Source organism: Electrona antarctica (assembly GCF_951216825.1).
Source record: "Electrona antarctica genome assembly, chromosome: 5".
In the NCBI taxonomy this organism is placed as follows: Eukaryota; Metazoa; Chordata; class Actinopteri; order Myctophiformes; family Myctophidae; genus Electrona; species Electrona antarctica.
The window spans coordinates 32,397,885-32,414,110 of NC_136810.1; the positions used below are offsets into that span (position 1 = coordinate 32,397,885).

The 16,226-nt window shown below is 42.0% G+C and overlaps 1 protein-coding gene across 3 annotated transcripts in view; it reads left to right on the forward strand.

The window, feature by feature from the left end:
• Positions 1–15,460, forward strand: part of ppfibp1b (PPFIA binding protein 1b) — a 30,501-nt gene extending 15,041 nt beyond the window's left edge. The window contains exons 8-27 of one of the 3 annotated variants that reach the window (XM_079502168.1): positions 719–836; positions 1,288–1,332; positions 2,289–2,350; positions 2,467–2,551; positions 2,723–2,862; positions 3,902–4,023; positions 4,562–4,622; positions 5,126–5,312; positions 5,971–6,003; positions 6,752–6,893; positions 7,309–7,440; positions 8,273–8,423; positions 9,269–9,380; positions 9,894–9,982; positions 11,182–11,304; positions 11,638–11,763; positions 12,626–12,814; positions 13,382–13,549; positions 13,817–13,882; positions 14,212–15,460. In XM_079502168.1, coding sequence (XP_079358294.1) covers positions 719–836; positions 1,288–1,332; positions 2,289–2,350; positions 2,467–2,551; positions 2,723–2,862; positions 3,902–4,023; positions 4,562–4,622; positions 5,126–5,312; positions 5,971–6,003; positions 6,752–6,893; positions 7,309–7,440; positions 8,273–8,423; positions 9,269–9,380; positions 9,894–9,982; positions 11,182–11,304; positions 11,638–11,763; positions 12,626–12,814; positions 13,382–13,549; positions 13,817–13,882; positions 14,212–14,295 — 2,235 coding nt within the window. In that variant the 3' untranslated portion in view covers positions 14,296–15,460. The remainder of the gene's footprint in view (positions 1–718; positions 837–1,287; positions 1,333–2,288; positions 2,351–2,466; positions 2,552–2,722; positions 2,863–3,901; positions 4,024–4,561; positions 4,623–5,125; positions 5,313–5,970; positions 6,004–6,751; positions 6,894–7,308; positions 7,441–8,272; positions 8,424–9,268; positions 9,381–9,893; positions 9,983–11,181; positions 11,305–11,637; positions 11,764–12,625; positions 12,815–13,381; positions 13,550–13,816; positions 13,883–14,211) is intronic. The other 2 variants (XM_079502169.1, XM_079502170.1) reach the window with 2 other exon arrangements.
• Positions 15,461–16,226: the final 766 nt, after the last annotated feature.

Genomic DNA, 16,226 nt, shown 5'->3' on the forward strand with positions numbered 1-16,226 from the left:
CCCCCCCCCCCCCCCCGATTTTCTTTTTTCAAAGGAATGTTAAACTGGTGTGCAGTGTCTGTTTTCTGTTGTTGTTTTTCATTGCCTTTTCGCCCCTAGAAGGAAATATCAAATGTCACTTTTGTAAAATAAATAAATAACATGAAATCAGTCCATGTTTTATTTGGGGGTTGAGTCAAAAGAAAAGATCAAGTGTGCTAAAAAGAAATCCCACTTCCTTTGGGCTCCATCCTTCAAACCACAGGTATGCTTTAATTTGGGGCTTTTCTGCCCTCTTTTGGCAAGAGTTCAGTTCAGTGTGTTTTTGCTGTTTCTCCTGTTTGTTTCACCTTGTCCTACGGATGAAGAATTTATTTTGTTTCGTTTTATAAGAAATCTGTTTTCTTTTACTTTTGAATGTGAATGTCCCCATGCTTGATCGCATCCCGGTTGCTTAACCGTGTACTGTGTATTGCATAATGGCTCTCGTACTCGTTGAAACGTCAGCCCCTCTCCCAGATATCAGCACTAGCTGACCCATCCCTGCCCCACAGCCCACACCCTTCCCAAACAGGCCAGGTGCGACCAGACCACACGCTGCCATGTCGGCATCCTTCAAATGTTTGTGTTGTGGTTTGTTTGTAGTGGTGAATGATTGAGTGTGTGTGTGTGGGAGTGGGAGTGGGGTTGGGGGTTGCTTGCATCAGGCCTGATGTTTTCTGTGTCCTGTGTTTAACAGGAGGAGCTGGCCATGCTGAGAAGGCAGCTGGAGGGCAGGGACGGAGAGTTGAGGAGACTACAGGACGAGACGTGCTTCAAAGCCCTTACCTCCAGCAGTACAGACGGCACAGACAGAGGTGGGCTCACCAGAGGTGTCTTTGCCTGAAGAAGAAAAAAATCTCAGCACTTGATTAAACTCAATGTATTTTCACAAAAGTAAATTAAAAGACTTAACCACTTAAGTCCTAGTGTCCCTCTTCTGGGGCAGCAAAAATAGCAGATCCACAAGCTCACAACACATCGCAACACTATGTATTGTGAGATTGTAGATTGGCGATCTTTGCCAAAAAATATTGGTGTAGAGGAGAGCATTGTGGGGCCTGATAGACCCATGGGGGGGGGGGGGGGGGGGGGGGGGGGGCGCGCATGTCAATACATTACATAGGGTTTAAGTGGTTAAAGATATAGTGAATGAATATTGTTGTGTTAATGAAAACAAGTCAGGCATGTTTACAGATCAGACTGGTGGGAAATCCTCCAGAAACCTGCCAATAGTTTTTTGTTTCATAACTCCTCTGTCCTGTTTAGTCTCTCATCCAGATGAAACTCTTAAAAAGAGGCTGAAAGAGAAACGTAAGGGCGGTTTTAATGCCTGCCTGTTTATTGTTGCACCTCATCATCTGTCCCCTGTTTGCATGTTTGGGCATGAGCCACCTGAACCCCTGCTTGTCCATTATAACCCATTGGAGTGCTAATAACTGACTGTCTATGGAGGCCCAGTGCTCCACCTCACTGTTTCAAAATAGTGCCTCTGTTAAGCATAATTTATACTTTGTCATACTTAATTTAAAGCTTGAAAATCAGTTATTTTTGGCACTGTTGTGTCACAAAGTATAAATTAGGCATTATTAGGCAGCACTAAGGAGACTGAATCCCAAACTCTTATTGTCATGTCAAATGTTCCCAATCTGAAACATCAACAAGGAATGTTCGCTTTTTGTTTTTCAAACAGAAAATTAAGAATGAATGGTTTTACTGTGTCATCCACTGTCTTGCTCCTCCCTGTCACCCGTGCAGGCTGTGCACCCCACCCTCACAATAATCACCTCTTGTACTGTACCCCTGAACAACTCTCCTTATACTTGCCTCTCACTTCTCTAAACGTTCCCTCCTTACATCAGCACCCAGTGTGCCATGCTAGCTAACATAACATAACATAACATAACATTATTGTGAGAGCTATGATCTGTAGTCTCTGCAACATACTTCAGGGTTTTCATGATGGTAGAGCGTTTTCATTTACTGCACGTGACTCTGTTGCACAAACTTAGCCACTCTGCACCCATAATAAATGTATGTTATTTTGAAAACCCTATTCTTAAAAAGATACTTTAGTTGTAGAAAATATAAGAAAGTGACCATTTAAAAGTAAACTTTGATGATTTAAATGGTCACTACTGAAAGCTAAACCATTGTTCTCCAGGCCAGGGTTGCTAATGTTGGATCATTTGGATGCATACTCTTTAATGATCTTCTAAAGAGCTGTGCATGATGGAAAGTGTCTGAAATGCTTGTCTTCTCATCACTAGATGTGGAAGTGCAGAGAATGAAAAAGGCAGTTGAATCGCTTATGGTAGCCAATGAGGAGAAGGTAAGTGGCCCAGGTTATTTTTCCACGCTTTATTCACATTTAGTTCAGCGCTTGGCGCTGAATCTGCTCTGCTGTCAAGCAACCTCTCCACCATCCCATTGCCTCTTCATCCACAGGATCGCAAGATCGAAGAGCTGAAGCAGTCGCTGCTGCGCTACAAAAAGGTCCAGGAGATGGTGATGTCTGTGCAAGGAAAGAAAGGTTAAACTACTTAGATTTTCGGTCACTGGCTCAGTTGAGGCAGAGGCTCCTTTATGTATTCAAAGGATCAATGTCTGATTCCGTTGTGTATTTAAACTCTCAGTGACCCACATTGAGCATAGCCTCAAATTTCCTCTGTGGGTTGAATTTTCTTTTCTTTTTCCAATCCAGAGAAAGCCAAAGATGGTGAGAGTGATGAGAGTCACAGTGACAGTCTCATCTCCATGTCGACTTTCAACCCTGTCGCCGCGGAGACTGAACCGCCTGAAGTTGCTGGTGTTGTGGAAGTGAGAGAGAAGAGCCCAGATGAGGTAACACAGGTGTAGCACATTATGTCACAGTATCAGACTTTAGATGAAGAAAACTCCCACCCTGCCGGGAGAGCAGTTGGTCAAAATCGGAGCAATCAGTCCACAAATATAGCCAGGGAGAACTATCACGGCAGCAATCGGTCGTTCTAAAGTTTTCCAACATTGATCTATCATATACTGTAATTGGAGTTTCTTTTTTTCTTTTCACTGTTAATAAAGTAACAAAAATCAGGCACCTGTGACCTAAATCACACTCTGTTCCAGCGAATACCAAACAACTCGCCCCTTTACCAACTCGCCTCGGGCGTACAGCCGTCGGAACTGTGCGGCCTGGTATTCCTAAAGTAACCTAAGTAAATTATGCTTAAACGGTTAAACCTAACCCTATTCCTAAACTTAACCCCAGTAAAACTATTCCTAACCCTAAACGTATTTCTAACCGCTCAGTAAAACAAAATAAAGAATCGCCGCACCGAGCGGTCGGTGTGAGGTCAGTGGAAAGTGGGGGCGAGATGGAACCGTACCGTAACCGTACCTGTTTCCCTTCCAGCATGATGTCCATAAAGTTAGCTCTCCTGGTCATTGATAGTCGAATCAATCCAGATAGTGTTTTGGTGACATCATTGATTGTCTTGGCTCTCACACTCAGACACACTGCCAGCTTTGCAAGAGACTTATTCACGTTTGCGTAAGTGAACTGTTTCAGATTGCAAGGAGGAATGTGAGAGCTAATGCGATTTCTTTAATAGTCTGATTGCACTGCATGTTATCTATGCTATGTTTCTGGAGAAAGTACTGGTGTAAAATCAACAGAGTATGGAAAAAGGTGTTAAAGCAAATGTGTGAACTGAATCTAATTAATTTAATGGCACCTTGTGTCCATCTTCTATGATTTTTGGTGTTTAACTGCTGTCTAATTGTGCCCCAAGGGCAGTTTATCACTAAGCCGCTGTATAGGAGTTGACAAGACGTGATGCAACATTCTGGAGTTGTTAATAATATATTGCCTTCCTGTGTTTTCACTCTGATCCTTGTTCAGCTGGACAGCCTCAGTGGAATGATTGACGTGCCCTCGCCCACTCCCAGCCCCTCTGCCAAGTCCAGCTCTGATACAGATGGGGTATCGGAACAGGTTCCAGCAGATCCATTGGAACAAAACAGGTTATTTTTTTATTATTATTATTTAAGTAAAAAGAAAATGTGTGGTTGTAGCAGACCATCCCTAGAGGCCATTTCCCACCTTTGTTCTCTGTCTGATCATTATCTGTCCTGACTTTCCGCTGTAGCCTATAATGTCTAATGAAGACAAGACGTAGACCACAGCAATATCATTTGTATTAAAATCAGGCACACAGTTACCCAAATCTGGTTAATGACAAATCTAATCTAAAACTACTGATGAGAGGAACTTCTCATTATTTTGTGTTTATATATAAATTGTACTGACTGTAGCTCGCAGCTTGTCTATGCTGCAAGCCAATGCTTGTCCTGTCCATTCCCTGCAGTCGTGCAGAGAGTGAGGAATTGTCCCCTGAGCCCACATTTATGTTACACGAGTATGTGTGAAGGAGCGTGTCAGAGCGTGTAGCTCTGGATCTCACCCACTCGCAACTTTCCCCCGAGGCAATTTGGAGACTGACAGATTGTCCTCCTGACTGAAGCGTGCATTGTGCTCAGTGGTGGTCTATTGTCATTGCAGCACTCCAGACACCACCAAGGCTGGCAGCCAGGACCCCTTGGATAGCATCACTAGTGAAAAGGTAAAATACTTTGTTCACAGTAAAATCCTGAGTGTACATGTAATGTTTGAGTGTATACATTTACAAATAAGGGATACTTGAATGCATTTCCATTCTGAAAGTGTCCACCTGTTACTCATTAAGTTGGCAATAAGGCCTGTTTTATAAGATTGCAGATCTGCAAGCTAACAGTGGTGCAACGTGTAGTGAACTTGAAGGCTGTTTTTTTTAGTGCGTGACACGAATGCACAACCAAGTATAAATGAGACATAACACTATTCTATTATGTCATTTTGAATCTGTGTGAGCTTGGCCAGTAATGAAAGCAAGCTGTCCAGTTCTACTAAAACATTCCTTTTAACTGTAGGTATTCTTTTCATCATGTTCTTTTCACACTGTCTTCAAAACCACTGTACCTTCACTCTGAAGGTGACGCAATTAAGTGTCCTCAGTTTGCTTATCGTGACAGACTAGTTGGCATCTAGTTGTACAGCATGCATCTTAACTGTTTTCCTTTCTCTCAGAACAATGCCAGTGAGGAGATCAGTAAGGTCAGTGAAAAGCCTCCCAAGGGTCCCTCTGCCACCTTGCCACCCTCAGTCTCACCTGCAGACGATGATGCCTTTGGAACAAGAAAGGCCCGTTCATCCTTTGGGAAGGGCTTCTTCAAGATCCGAGGGGGCAAGAGGACAGCCAGCACCCCCAACCTCGGTAAGAGACTAGATGGCTTTGCAGTGACAATATTAACACTTATTGTGGATGCATTGTGCTTTTATTTCATATCGTATGTGTGTAATGTGTAGCTTATTTATGCACATCCTCATACAGCAAATAGTTGCAAATCATTTGCATTTACATTCACTGTAACACGTCAATGTTCCTTTCATGAACATTGACAACATACACAACATACAACATACAGTACCTGTCAATACAAACTATTTGGAGTTTACCTTGAAGCGACAAAAATGTCTACGTATTATTTTACTTTTCACATGTTCTATTTTATATGAATATTAAATGTAGCTTGTGATTATTTTCTTCTTCTCATTTTCAAGACTTCTCTTCTTTCACAGACAGCTTTTTCTCAGCATTTCCTGAAGCCACACCCATGACATAATGTGTTCCCAGGACCGTAATTTTCAGCCCACGCAAATTGTGGTCCTCATTTAATTATGGAAGCTGCCCTGTAGTGGTGTACTGTATGCCTCGCGTCTATGTGTGTGCCTTTTCTGCGTGGACTACATGTAATTGTATGTTCCATTCTAAATCCCCCTGTCCCAGTTGTTGTCCATTTGATAATCTTTTCCCTCTATCTTGTTCCTATTGTGTTGGGCCGTGTCGTGTGTGCTTTGTGTAACACGTGAAGACCGCAGCCGGAGTGCAAGTGCACCTATGCTAGGTACAGTATGGGACCGCAGGGCATGGTAGGGCTGCAGTAGCTCTCTGGGGGTAAATCAGGAGACTACTGAAATCACCCTCATAATAAGACCATCTACATCCTTTCCTAAAGTGCTCATTCGACCAACAACCTTTTCGGTGTATAATTTAGGCTAATCAGTGTAGCTGCAGTAGCTGAAGCAACCACACCCCTTGTCACAAGCAGTTTTTCCGAGTGAAATTGCTTTTAACAAGCACCGTTGGTCTGGGAAACATACAGACAACGTGTCGTATGTTTATCTTTGTGTGTCTGTGCCTGCATGTTTGCTTCTGTAATGTATTTTTTCTGTCTTTACTCAAAACACTTTGTCATGTCTATGTCATTACTACCAACTGTAAAATTGCTGCCCAATCGGGTACCCTTTTTAATCTATTTTTATTTTTTCTTGGCTCTCTCTGCAGAAAATCCTTTGGCCTCTTTGGCCAACTTTCTTTAATTTCAAATGAAACGGCAATGTTCATTTACAGGCTCTAATATGTCCCTAAATGTTCTTCACTTAATATGCATGCATATCAGGCAGCGTATCGCGGCTGACACCCCATCCCCATGACCTGAGTTCTCATATGCCCAACGGTCTGTGTTTTGAGGATCGCAGCTCCAGACCCCCGAGTGACACCTCCCATCACTTCCGATCCCTGCATGTCTCCCACACTGGCGCTCGCTGATTGATGTTGATGTTGATGTCTGATGCCCTGCTTGTTTTGTACAGCTGAAACAGACCAACCGGGTACTGACCATCTGGACTTAGCCGGGATGCCTCAGAGGTCGGCCAACAGCGACAGCACCAACACACTCCCAACCACCCCAGAGGGAAAGAAGAAATCCAAGGGCATTAAGAAGCTCTTTGGAAGGTAAGCATATATTTGATTGATGTTGATGAATGATCCTTTCTATAAGAATAAGAAGTAGATGAAAATGATAATGTACATGCCTTATCTCATAGTATATAACCTACACTTCCATTGTTCACACTGCTCACACTTTGGTGTGTGTGTGTGTGTGTGTGTGTGTGTGTGTGTGTGTGTGTGTGTGTGTGTGTGTGTGTGTGTGTGTGTGTGTGTGTGTGTGTGTGTGTGTGTGTGTGTGTGTGTGTGTGTGTGTGTGTGTGTGTGTGTGTGTGTGTGTGTGTGTGTGTGTGTGTGTTATGTTAGTGCATGGCCAATAAACAGATTTTTTGTTAAATATGAATGTCGGAGAGATTATTTTTGTAAACAGTTAGAGAGATTAGTTTTCTTCTGACTGGACACTTCAATGTGTCATATTCAGGCTGAAAAGAAGTCAGTCTACCACATTCAACCTGGATGACAACCTATCAGAAGGCGAGTTCAAGCGGGGAGGAGTGCGAGCCACAGCAGGCCCCAGGCTGGGTTGGTCCCGTGACCTCCAGGGGGCCAACAAGTAAGTGTGTGCATTCACCTTGAATAAAGAAAAGCAGCGTGATGTGTGGACTCTCTCTCTGCTGTGTACACACTGCACAGCACCCCCACATTCCTTCAGCTATGAGACCCAAAGGAGACATTTGGAATTTGGTTTCCCTGGAACCCAAACATACAAAAATACAATGAATTAATTAATCACTCGAAGATTTGTTTTTTGGGGGCTTTTTATGCCTTTATTGATAGGGACCAGTAGTCAGACAGGAAAGGGGGAGAGAGATGGGGAATGACACGCGACAAAGGCCGTCGGGCTCGGGAGTCGAACCCGCAAGCACACTGTCCGGCTGGTTTGGCAGCCTAGGTGCCCAGACGGTTGAGCTAACCGTCCAGGCCAATTAATTAAAAGCTCACAAAACTTTATTTTTTTTACATTTCTGAAAATCTTTTTAAAGATTAAAAATGTGTTTTGCTTTGTTGGAAAGGCTTAAAATGGGATAACGGTAGTTGCTTACAATATAAAAGAGCCATGAGCCTGTTTGGGAAATATGGCACTTCAACATAAGGTTCAGAGACCTAACAAAGAAGACTATCATCAATGTCTGACTTAAAGTTAAAAAAAAAAAGGTTGTTTATCTACATGTCAAACACCTCAGGAGTCTAAATTATGAAGATGAAGGCTAAATATAGTATATTTGTGACGGTCAACCAAGTGTAGGACTGCCTTTAAAACCTTTGAAAGCTTTGACTCATCATGTGGTCAAGAATACTCATTCGTTTTTTGTCTGTTTTCATCAGGCTCTTCTTTCTTCCTTTTTTCCTCCCTTGTTTTTGCACGTTGTCCTTGTATTTCTTAGTGACCTGGATGCTCCATTTGCGCGGTGGTCTAAGGATCAGGTGTGTGACTGGCTACAGGAGCAGGGTCTTGGCTTATATGTGAACATGGGCCGGGTCTGGATCTCTTCTGGACAGACGTTGCTACAGGCATCACAACATGACCTGGAGAGGGTACGGAAACTACAGTACATACGCCACATTAACCCATTCTGGACGGGAACCCCTTTTGGTGTTTTAAGCATTATGTTATACTTTAGCTATTGAAAAATAGCAGATCTAAAATCGTGAAAATGTGACGAATCTTTCAGAGCAAACATTTCATTTTAAATCAAATCTTTGCTTCTGGGGGGTCCGTGGGACAACATATTTTCAGATAGGGGTCCGGTCCGCGGCCAAATACAGATAATTCTGGGGCTCCTTGACATGAAAAAGGTTGAGCACCACTGACATAGAAACATAGGTTTTTCAGAAAACTTCCATGCTTAAACGGACATACACACAAAGCTGTGCAGAAATCTTGGTGGGCAGATAAGATGACTGATGCCAGTTGGCCGATTCTTATTTCATGTTTCATAAATCTATATGATAGAATGTGTGCTCATGAAGGGCTGAACGTCTTTAAAACTTAAATACTTCTTATAACTTTATTTAACTAAAAACATTTTATAAGGAAGATTTATTTGTCACAAAAGAGGGAATGAATAACACCAACAAATATGATTTCGGTATCAGTGTCGAGATGGGTGGGTTGTCAACCTAGGGTTGTACACTGTAGTACATTTCCCATCTTCCATCTCTCTTATTGCTTTATACATTCACTCAGTCTTTCTTTAGTCTTTTCTTTTGATGGCGATCATTGCCAGGCCAGCGATTCGGTTTGTGCTGCGCTGCAAAATCGAGAGGAGTGGGTCTGTGAAATGGATGGAAATAACGCTTGTTAGGCTAACCATGTGTGTGTATTAGCCCGGGGCTGTCTGGTGTAATACTCTCCTCTCTTCTCCTTTGTGTATGTTTAGGAGCTCGGCATAAAACACCCTCTGCACAGAAAGAAGCTGCAGTTGGCCCTGCAGGCCCTGGGCTCAGAAGAGGAAGACGGCAAGGGGAAGCTCGACTACAACTGGGTGACAAGTGAGTACCAACAACCACCAGTCAGAGATGAAGAGTTTTAAAATGGTGTCTCCCTGTCTCCCCATTTGATGCCTCTGCAGTCTGCATGTCAACCTGGAAATGACCTCCGCCATGGGTTCTCATGAAAATAAGCTCTGTAACTAGTAAACAAAGACTTATGAAATTCTTTGAGATTTTTATACCACACTCGCTATGAATACATGTAAAAAAAAAAAGAAAAATCACACAGTTATTACACATATATTAACTGGGTAATTTATGTCATAGAACAATACGTGAAACACTCATAAGCAGAACTTATTTTCTGTATAAGTCAAAAAACAAAAAAGCTTTGTAAATCTGGTGAGGGCACCTATTGTGAACTCACTTCCTGGTTTTAGGACTTCCTGGTTTCAAGTGAGGGGGAAAAACTGTTAAAGGGAGGCTGATCTCAGTTCTGTATTATTATCTTCATTAGTACATTGATTAGACTGTCATTTTACCTTCCCTCTAACAACACCCATCACCTTTCAGGATGGCTGGATGACATTGGCCTGCCTCAGTATAAGACCCAGTTCGATGAGGGGAGGGTGGATGGTCGCCTGCTGCACTATATGACAGTGGTGAGTGCTGAGAGAGTGACACATGCTGGATGCTGCAATACATGTATATGACAGTGGTGAGTGCTGAGAGAGTGAGACATGCTGGATACTGCACTACACTATATGACAGTGCTTGAGTGCTGAGAGAGTGAGACATGCTGGATACTGCACTACACTATATGACAGTGCTTGAGTGCTGAGAGAGTGAGACATGCTGGATGCTGCACTACATGTATATGACAGTGGTGAGTGCCGAGAGAGTGAGACATGCTGAATGCTGCACTATATGACAGTGGTGAGTGCCGAGAGAGTGAGACATGCTGAATGCTGCACTATATGACAGTGGTGAGTGCTGAGAGAGAGAGACATGCTGGATGCTGCACTATATGACAGTGGTGAGTGCTGAGAGAGTGAGACATGCTGGATGCTGCACTATATGACAGTGGTTGAGTGCTGAGAGAGTGAGACATGCTGAATGCTGAGAGTGGTACTCACCACTCTTATTTGTTTTACTTCAGTAGCAATACCATATAACATACAAATACTCTGATACAAGAAAAACATCTGTATTCTAAACTTTATACCAGAGTAAAAGTACAACGTTTTGGAATCAAAATATACTTACAATACCAAAGTAAAAGTACTCAAATTATGAATAATGGCAGATCTACAAGCTCACAACCTGTCACAATGTAATGTGTTGGGAGCTTGTAGATCGCCTATTTTTGAATTGTTGACTTATGGAATAGGGTTTGGAAATATTAATCTAAATCTACAAAGTAACTAGTAACTAAAGCTGTCAAATGTCTTCAGATCACATGGGTGGGTCTGGTGATCCCAATGTCAGCTCTCATCAGGCAGCACAGAGTGTACTGACTGTATAAAATTAATATAATTGGAAATGGTCTGGTCTGACCCTGATAATAATCTAGTTTTCACAGCCTCTGGCAATCTTTTCAAACTGCAATTATTCCCAGCTTCCCACGCATCCTGGAAAACCTTGATGTGGTGTGTTTTCATTTTTTATATGCCATATTCCAGTCATGGAAACATCATGGAAACACTGCAGTATTATCAATGATATGTTATCTGTATAGTGTAGGTGTAGGTGGAAAATGATCTATGGAAGTGAGTACCCGGATGTAGAAGTGGTCTATTACTGTTGTATTTAATTCACACTTATTGTTTGAATACGGTCTGTGTTTCTGTGTGTTCCTCAGGATGACTTGCTTTCCCTGAAAGTGGGGAGTGTCCTGCATCACCTCAGTATCAAACGAGCTATCCAGGTGCTGCGACTCAACACCTTTGAACCCAACTGTTTACGCCGCAGACCCTCTGATGAGGTGGGTTTACTGCAATAACACAAAACTGCAGAACAATTTGCAAATACTTGCACCTCAACATTTCTTCAGCAAAAGAGCCACAATGCTGAAGAATGGAAGTTATTTAAATTTATGTTACACAACTATGTGTCCAGAATTATGACTGCATTTCATATTTCATTTGTCAAAGTTACTAATCATCCCTCATATCTCTTTCCCTTATACTCTCACTTGACCTCTATCCTCTCTCGGTTCTCACAGAATACATACTACAAAATGTGCATGTTTCCACCTGTAAACCTGTAATGTGACAAATAAAGCTGCTTCTGATCCTTCTATGTTCTGTGGCTCCAGAACAACATCTCTCCAGCTGAGGTCTCCCAGTGGACCAACCACAGAGTGATGGAATGGCTGCGGTCTGTTGACCTGGCAGAGTACGCCCCCAATCTGAGAGGCAGTGGCGTGCATGGAGGCCTCATGGTAAGAGAACCAGATCTCACTAGGTTCTCACACCTCAGAAACCAGCTAGAGTCCGCTAAAGCAGGGGTTCTCAAACTTGACCCCATTTTTGGGGGCAATCCCACACTTTATTTATAGCGCAGTTTCAAATTGCACACATTTGTAAACTGAATCATATTTTGCCAAAATATATTGCCAGAACCAACAGATTTTCTTAATCCAGCTCTTCATTTTATCTTTGGCCACTGACCATGTGTGACCATGTGTTTTTATCCATCGTGGCATCGCGGCTCGTTAATGTTACATTACGATCCGTACATTTTGTATTGAGTTGTGCTTGTTTGTTGACTCAAATGCCGATTCGGGGGCTTATTGTGTTTGCTAGCACATACGCTACAACAGCTACAATTTCAGTGACCCCTCCAGCGCCAACTTACCAGCGTTCATTTAACTCTGAGAGGGTACAAATGGAACCAAATGTATATATCCTCTTGCTCCCAGCGTTACAAAAACCCTTTTAAGCCCCCAGTATTCATGGCTGCTATTTAACTATTGATATTGTTTATGAACAGCTAAATCACTTCTGTGTGCTTCTGCAAGGGCGTGTGTGTGTGTGTGTGTGTGTGTGTGTGTGTGTGTGTGTGTGTGTGTGTGTGTGTGTGTGTGTGTGTGTGTGTGTGTGTGTGTGTGTGTGTGTGTGTGTGTGTGTGTGTGTGTGTTGTCTTTCCTGTGTTGCTGCTGGTTTTTGGTCAGTTGGAGCTGTATGTGTGTATGAGGAGTCAAGTGGCCGCCTTTGACGTCCTCTTCACGCTGGCCTTCCTGCGACCCCACTTTGGGTCACTAACCCCTATGCTAAAGCCTCATAACTCCTACCCTCCCCTAGGTCCTGGAGCCCCGCTTTAACGTGGAGACTATGGCCCTGTTGCTGAACATCCCTTCCAACAAGACCCTGCTGCGTCGCCACCTCGCCACCCACTTCAACCTGCTGGTGGGCCCAGATTCACAGCAGCTCAAACAGGAATGCCTGGAGAACCCAGACTACATGATTCTCACCGCAACCGCTAAGGTCAAGGTAGGTCGTAAGTTATGCATTTAGTGGATCTTTTCCAATTCAAATGATAACCCAGAACATTCCATAACCTAACCTGTTTATGTTTTTTTTACATACGTAATAAATAAAAATGTTTTGTCCATCAGCTATTTTTGCTGTTTTATAAGCATTAACGGGATATTTCACTTTCAAATGAAATAAATATAATAATATATATAAAAATAATAAATGAAAAAAGCAATGGAAATACCACGGCCCCTCACGCATATTGAACCCCCCTGTCGCAAAATACGTGAGGCGGTCTTGATGTTGTTCAAACGTTTTGAACGTTTCATTTCTGAGTTCTGGGTTCCCAGAACTCTGACTTATTCCTGAGCAGGTCCCAATTTTTGTTCTGAGATCCTTATGTGAAACGGAGCTGTAGCATATGGAAACAAATCCTAAACCTGTGAAATATGTTACATGTCACAGGACAGTTTTCTTAGTTCTTATAGTGGAAAAGAGCCATAAGACACACTACTCTTGAACACAGTACTGTGTTAGCACTTGTCTTGCACTACAGTAAATAACACATGTTTCCTTAACCAGCCAAGGAAAATGACGTTTGGGAGCTTTGGAAGTCTGAGGAAGAAGAAGCAGGAAGAGAATGAGGAATACGTTTGTCCCATGGATGTGGAGATGCCAAAGGGACGTGGCTTTCAGAAGGGCTTTGTGGAGTTACAGATCTATGAGGATGACCTTGACAGACTAGAGCAGGTAGGAAGGTCAAACATCCTCAACATAGTCAGGCTCGAGGCATTGCTACACTACAGTTTACAACATGTGTACAGAGAACAGAATTTGTTTTGTTTTATATTAAGCTTATAATCAATTTAATCAATTAACGAAATAAATGAGAAGTTGTATATATCCGGTGTATAGGCTACTGTATGAGAGAGATATAGATAATTGATAGAATAATCACTATGGAAATATTCAGTAGTTCTATCCCTATTGATGTTGGAGCTGTGTGTCTTTTTGCAGATGGAGGACTCGGAGGGAACTGTGCGGCAGATTGGAGCTTTTTCAGAAGGCATCCAAAACCTAACGGTAAGACTCTGTGTCAAGAACTCAAGTTACCACAACATGCAGCACATGGCGCCTCTGTCAGAATTGTTACACAGGACTAACTTTTTTGCTGAGCCTGGGAGTCGATGGGCACTTGTTTTACAGGTTAGGGTTAAGGTTAGGTTTAGGCATAGTTTTTGTGAGGTTATATAACTCCTCCTCCCTACTAGTAGTAGCCGGCACTGTAAAACAAGCATCCCATCAGCGCCCATCGAAATCCAGGCTCAGCAATAGAGGGAGTCCCATTGTTACACAGACTGATAAGTATGTAATTCATATATTCCCCGCCCCCTTTGTATCATCGTTAACAGAGCATGCTGAAAGACGATGAGTTCTTCAAAGAGATCTCAAATTCCCCCAACCCCAGTGTGACAGATGAAGATTCCAACGCGTGAGGCTGCATGCCACCATAATGCCGTGTGACCCTAATGCTGCTGTGAATGAAAGTCTGTGCCCAGCCTCTCCACAAGCACACACACATCTCTCCCATCAAATGTACAATAAAAGTACACCTTCTGAATGCTTTTTACTAGTGTTACATTACATTCTAAGATGAGCCAAAAGTGTTACCAAGTTTCTCTCTCCTTTAAACCATGGTTTGTTTTGTGTAAACCTACGACCCAGTACCGACTGTTACTGTTACTCTTGATGTGTCACTCCATTTCACCACTGTTTGCCTGCCAGCTGGTTACTGGAGACATTGTTATGTTAGTTGTTCATATACTTTTTTCTTTTTCTGGTTTTAAGTGATACATCATCAAGCATAAAAAACATTATCTAGGTGATGCAAATAAAGAAATAATATATCTTTATAACTATATGTAACTATTGGAAGTCAGAGAATTTATTCAAATGTGTAATGTGCTGTGCAGATTATTTTTAAGAACTGACTGTAAAGTAAAGTAACTCAAACAGCTGCTATGATTTCTGCAGAACTTATGTAAGCCCCTCTGATGTAAAATGTATTTTTTATTTGATTGTGTCCTCGGCTCTCCCACCGTCTTGATCATATTACAGTTCTGAACAACCCATTAACTTTGCATGCATTTGCACCAATACCTCCATACAAAGGATAATGAATATGATTCATTAAGTGTCATTGCATGATATTGAAATGCATACTGTTAACAGATGAAAGGAACTTGTCAGTTATTTTATATTTTATACTGCAAATTGATTTAATATGGAATCCTGGTGACTCACACATGACATTGATATTTGTGGAATGGTGTTGCAACATATTCAGAGAGAAGTGAAATGATGCGAGGTTGCAGTCAGAGTAACGATGCTGTTGAGACAAATTTATACTTTGATTAAAAATGATATATTTTCACCTGAAAATATTTCTGTTGACACCGTTAACAACAGAAAGAAGTCTGTCGATACTTGAAAGTTGGAAATGCATCATTTGATTCTCGTCAGTGACATGTTGCACGACACTCTCCAAAGTATACATTTGCTTCTAGGCAGCCCTTGACCGCAGCAGGGAATAACATTTTATACTGTGTACTTTTTCATTTATCAATTTCTAAGGTCATTAAAGTTATTTAAAGAGGATTGGCTACTTGTCTCAATTTGCACAAGGTATCTTCCCTGACATTGTTCTTTAATAGCTATAAAATGGGACCTCTGGTTTCTCAATTCGAGCTAGGTCTTTAATTTCTTGTATAATACTAGTCATCCACTATGTCAGATCTGTGTTATTTATATCTGGTGAGATCAGGTAATCAGCACCAGATGTGCAATATGGTTGCCAGTGGCAGATGATGCATTACTTCACTCTGCAATATTACAGATGAATGTGTTGGATTGGCAGTTTGGCACCATTCAAGGAACTCCACATTTTTTAATAATTAGGCTATTCATATTCGTTGTCTGGACCACAGACACTGAACAACAAAGTATTTTCCTGTGTTTGTTTTTGTTAAGAATGCACAGAGTGTAGAAATTGTAGTCCGTCATGACTAATGCAGCTTTGAATATTAGCTTTTTTTGTTCTCATAATAAACTGATAGCCGCCCTAAATCAAAAGCCAATTGAACAAATTCACAATCAGAAAAAGAGATTCTGAACAGCAGATATAGGTCTAAAACTTAATACCCCAAACAAGTTTATCAATATCTTCCAATCTGCTCCTGTGTACTGCACAGCACACAGTAGGCCTACTCTGCCATCTTTGTTGTTTTTTACAAGGAAGATGGTCAGATGACAATACTCTTCAGTCTTCACCAAAGGAGTAAAGTGGAGGAACTGAATAAATGCTGCTCCCTAGTGGAGAAAGATACTATTCCATGAAAGGGCCTTCCCTGCCTAGAGTAGTATCTGG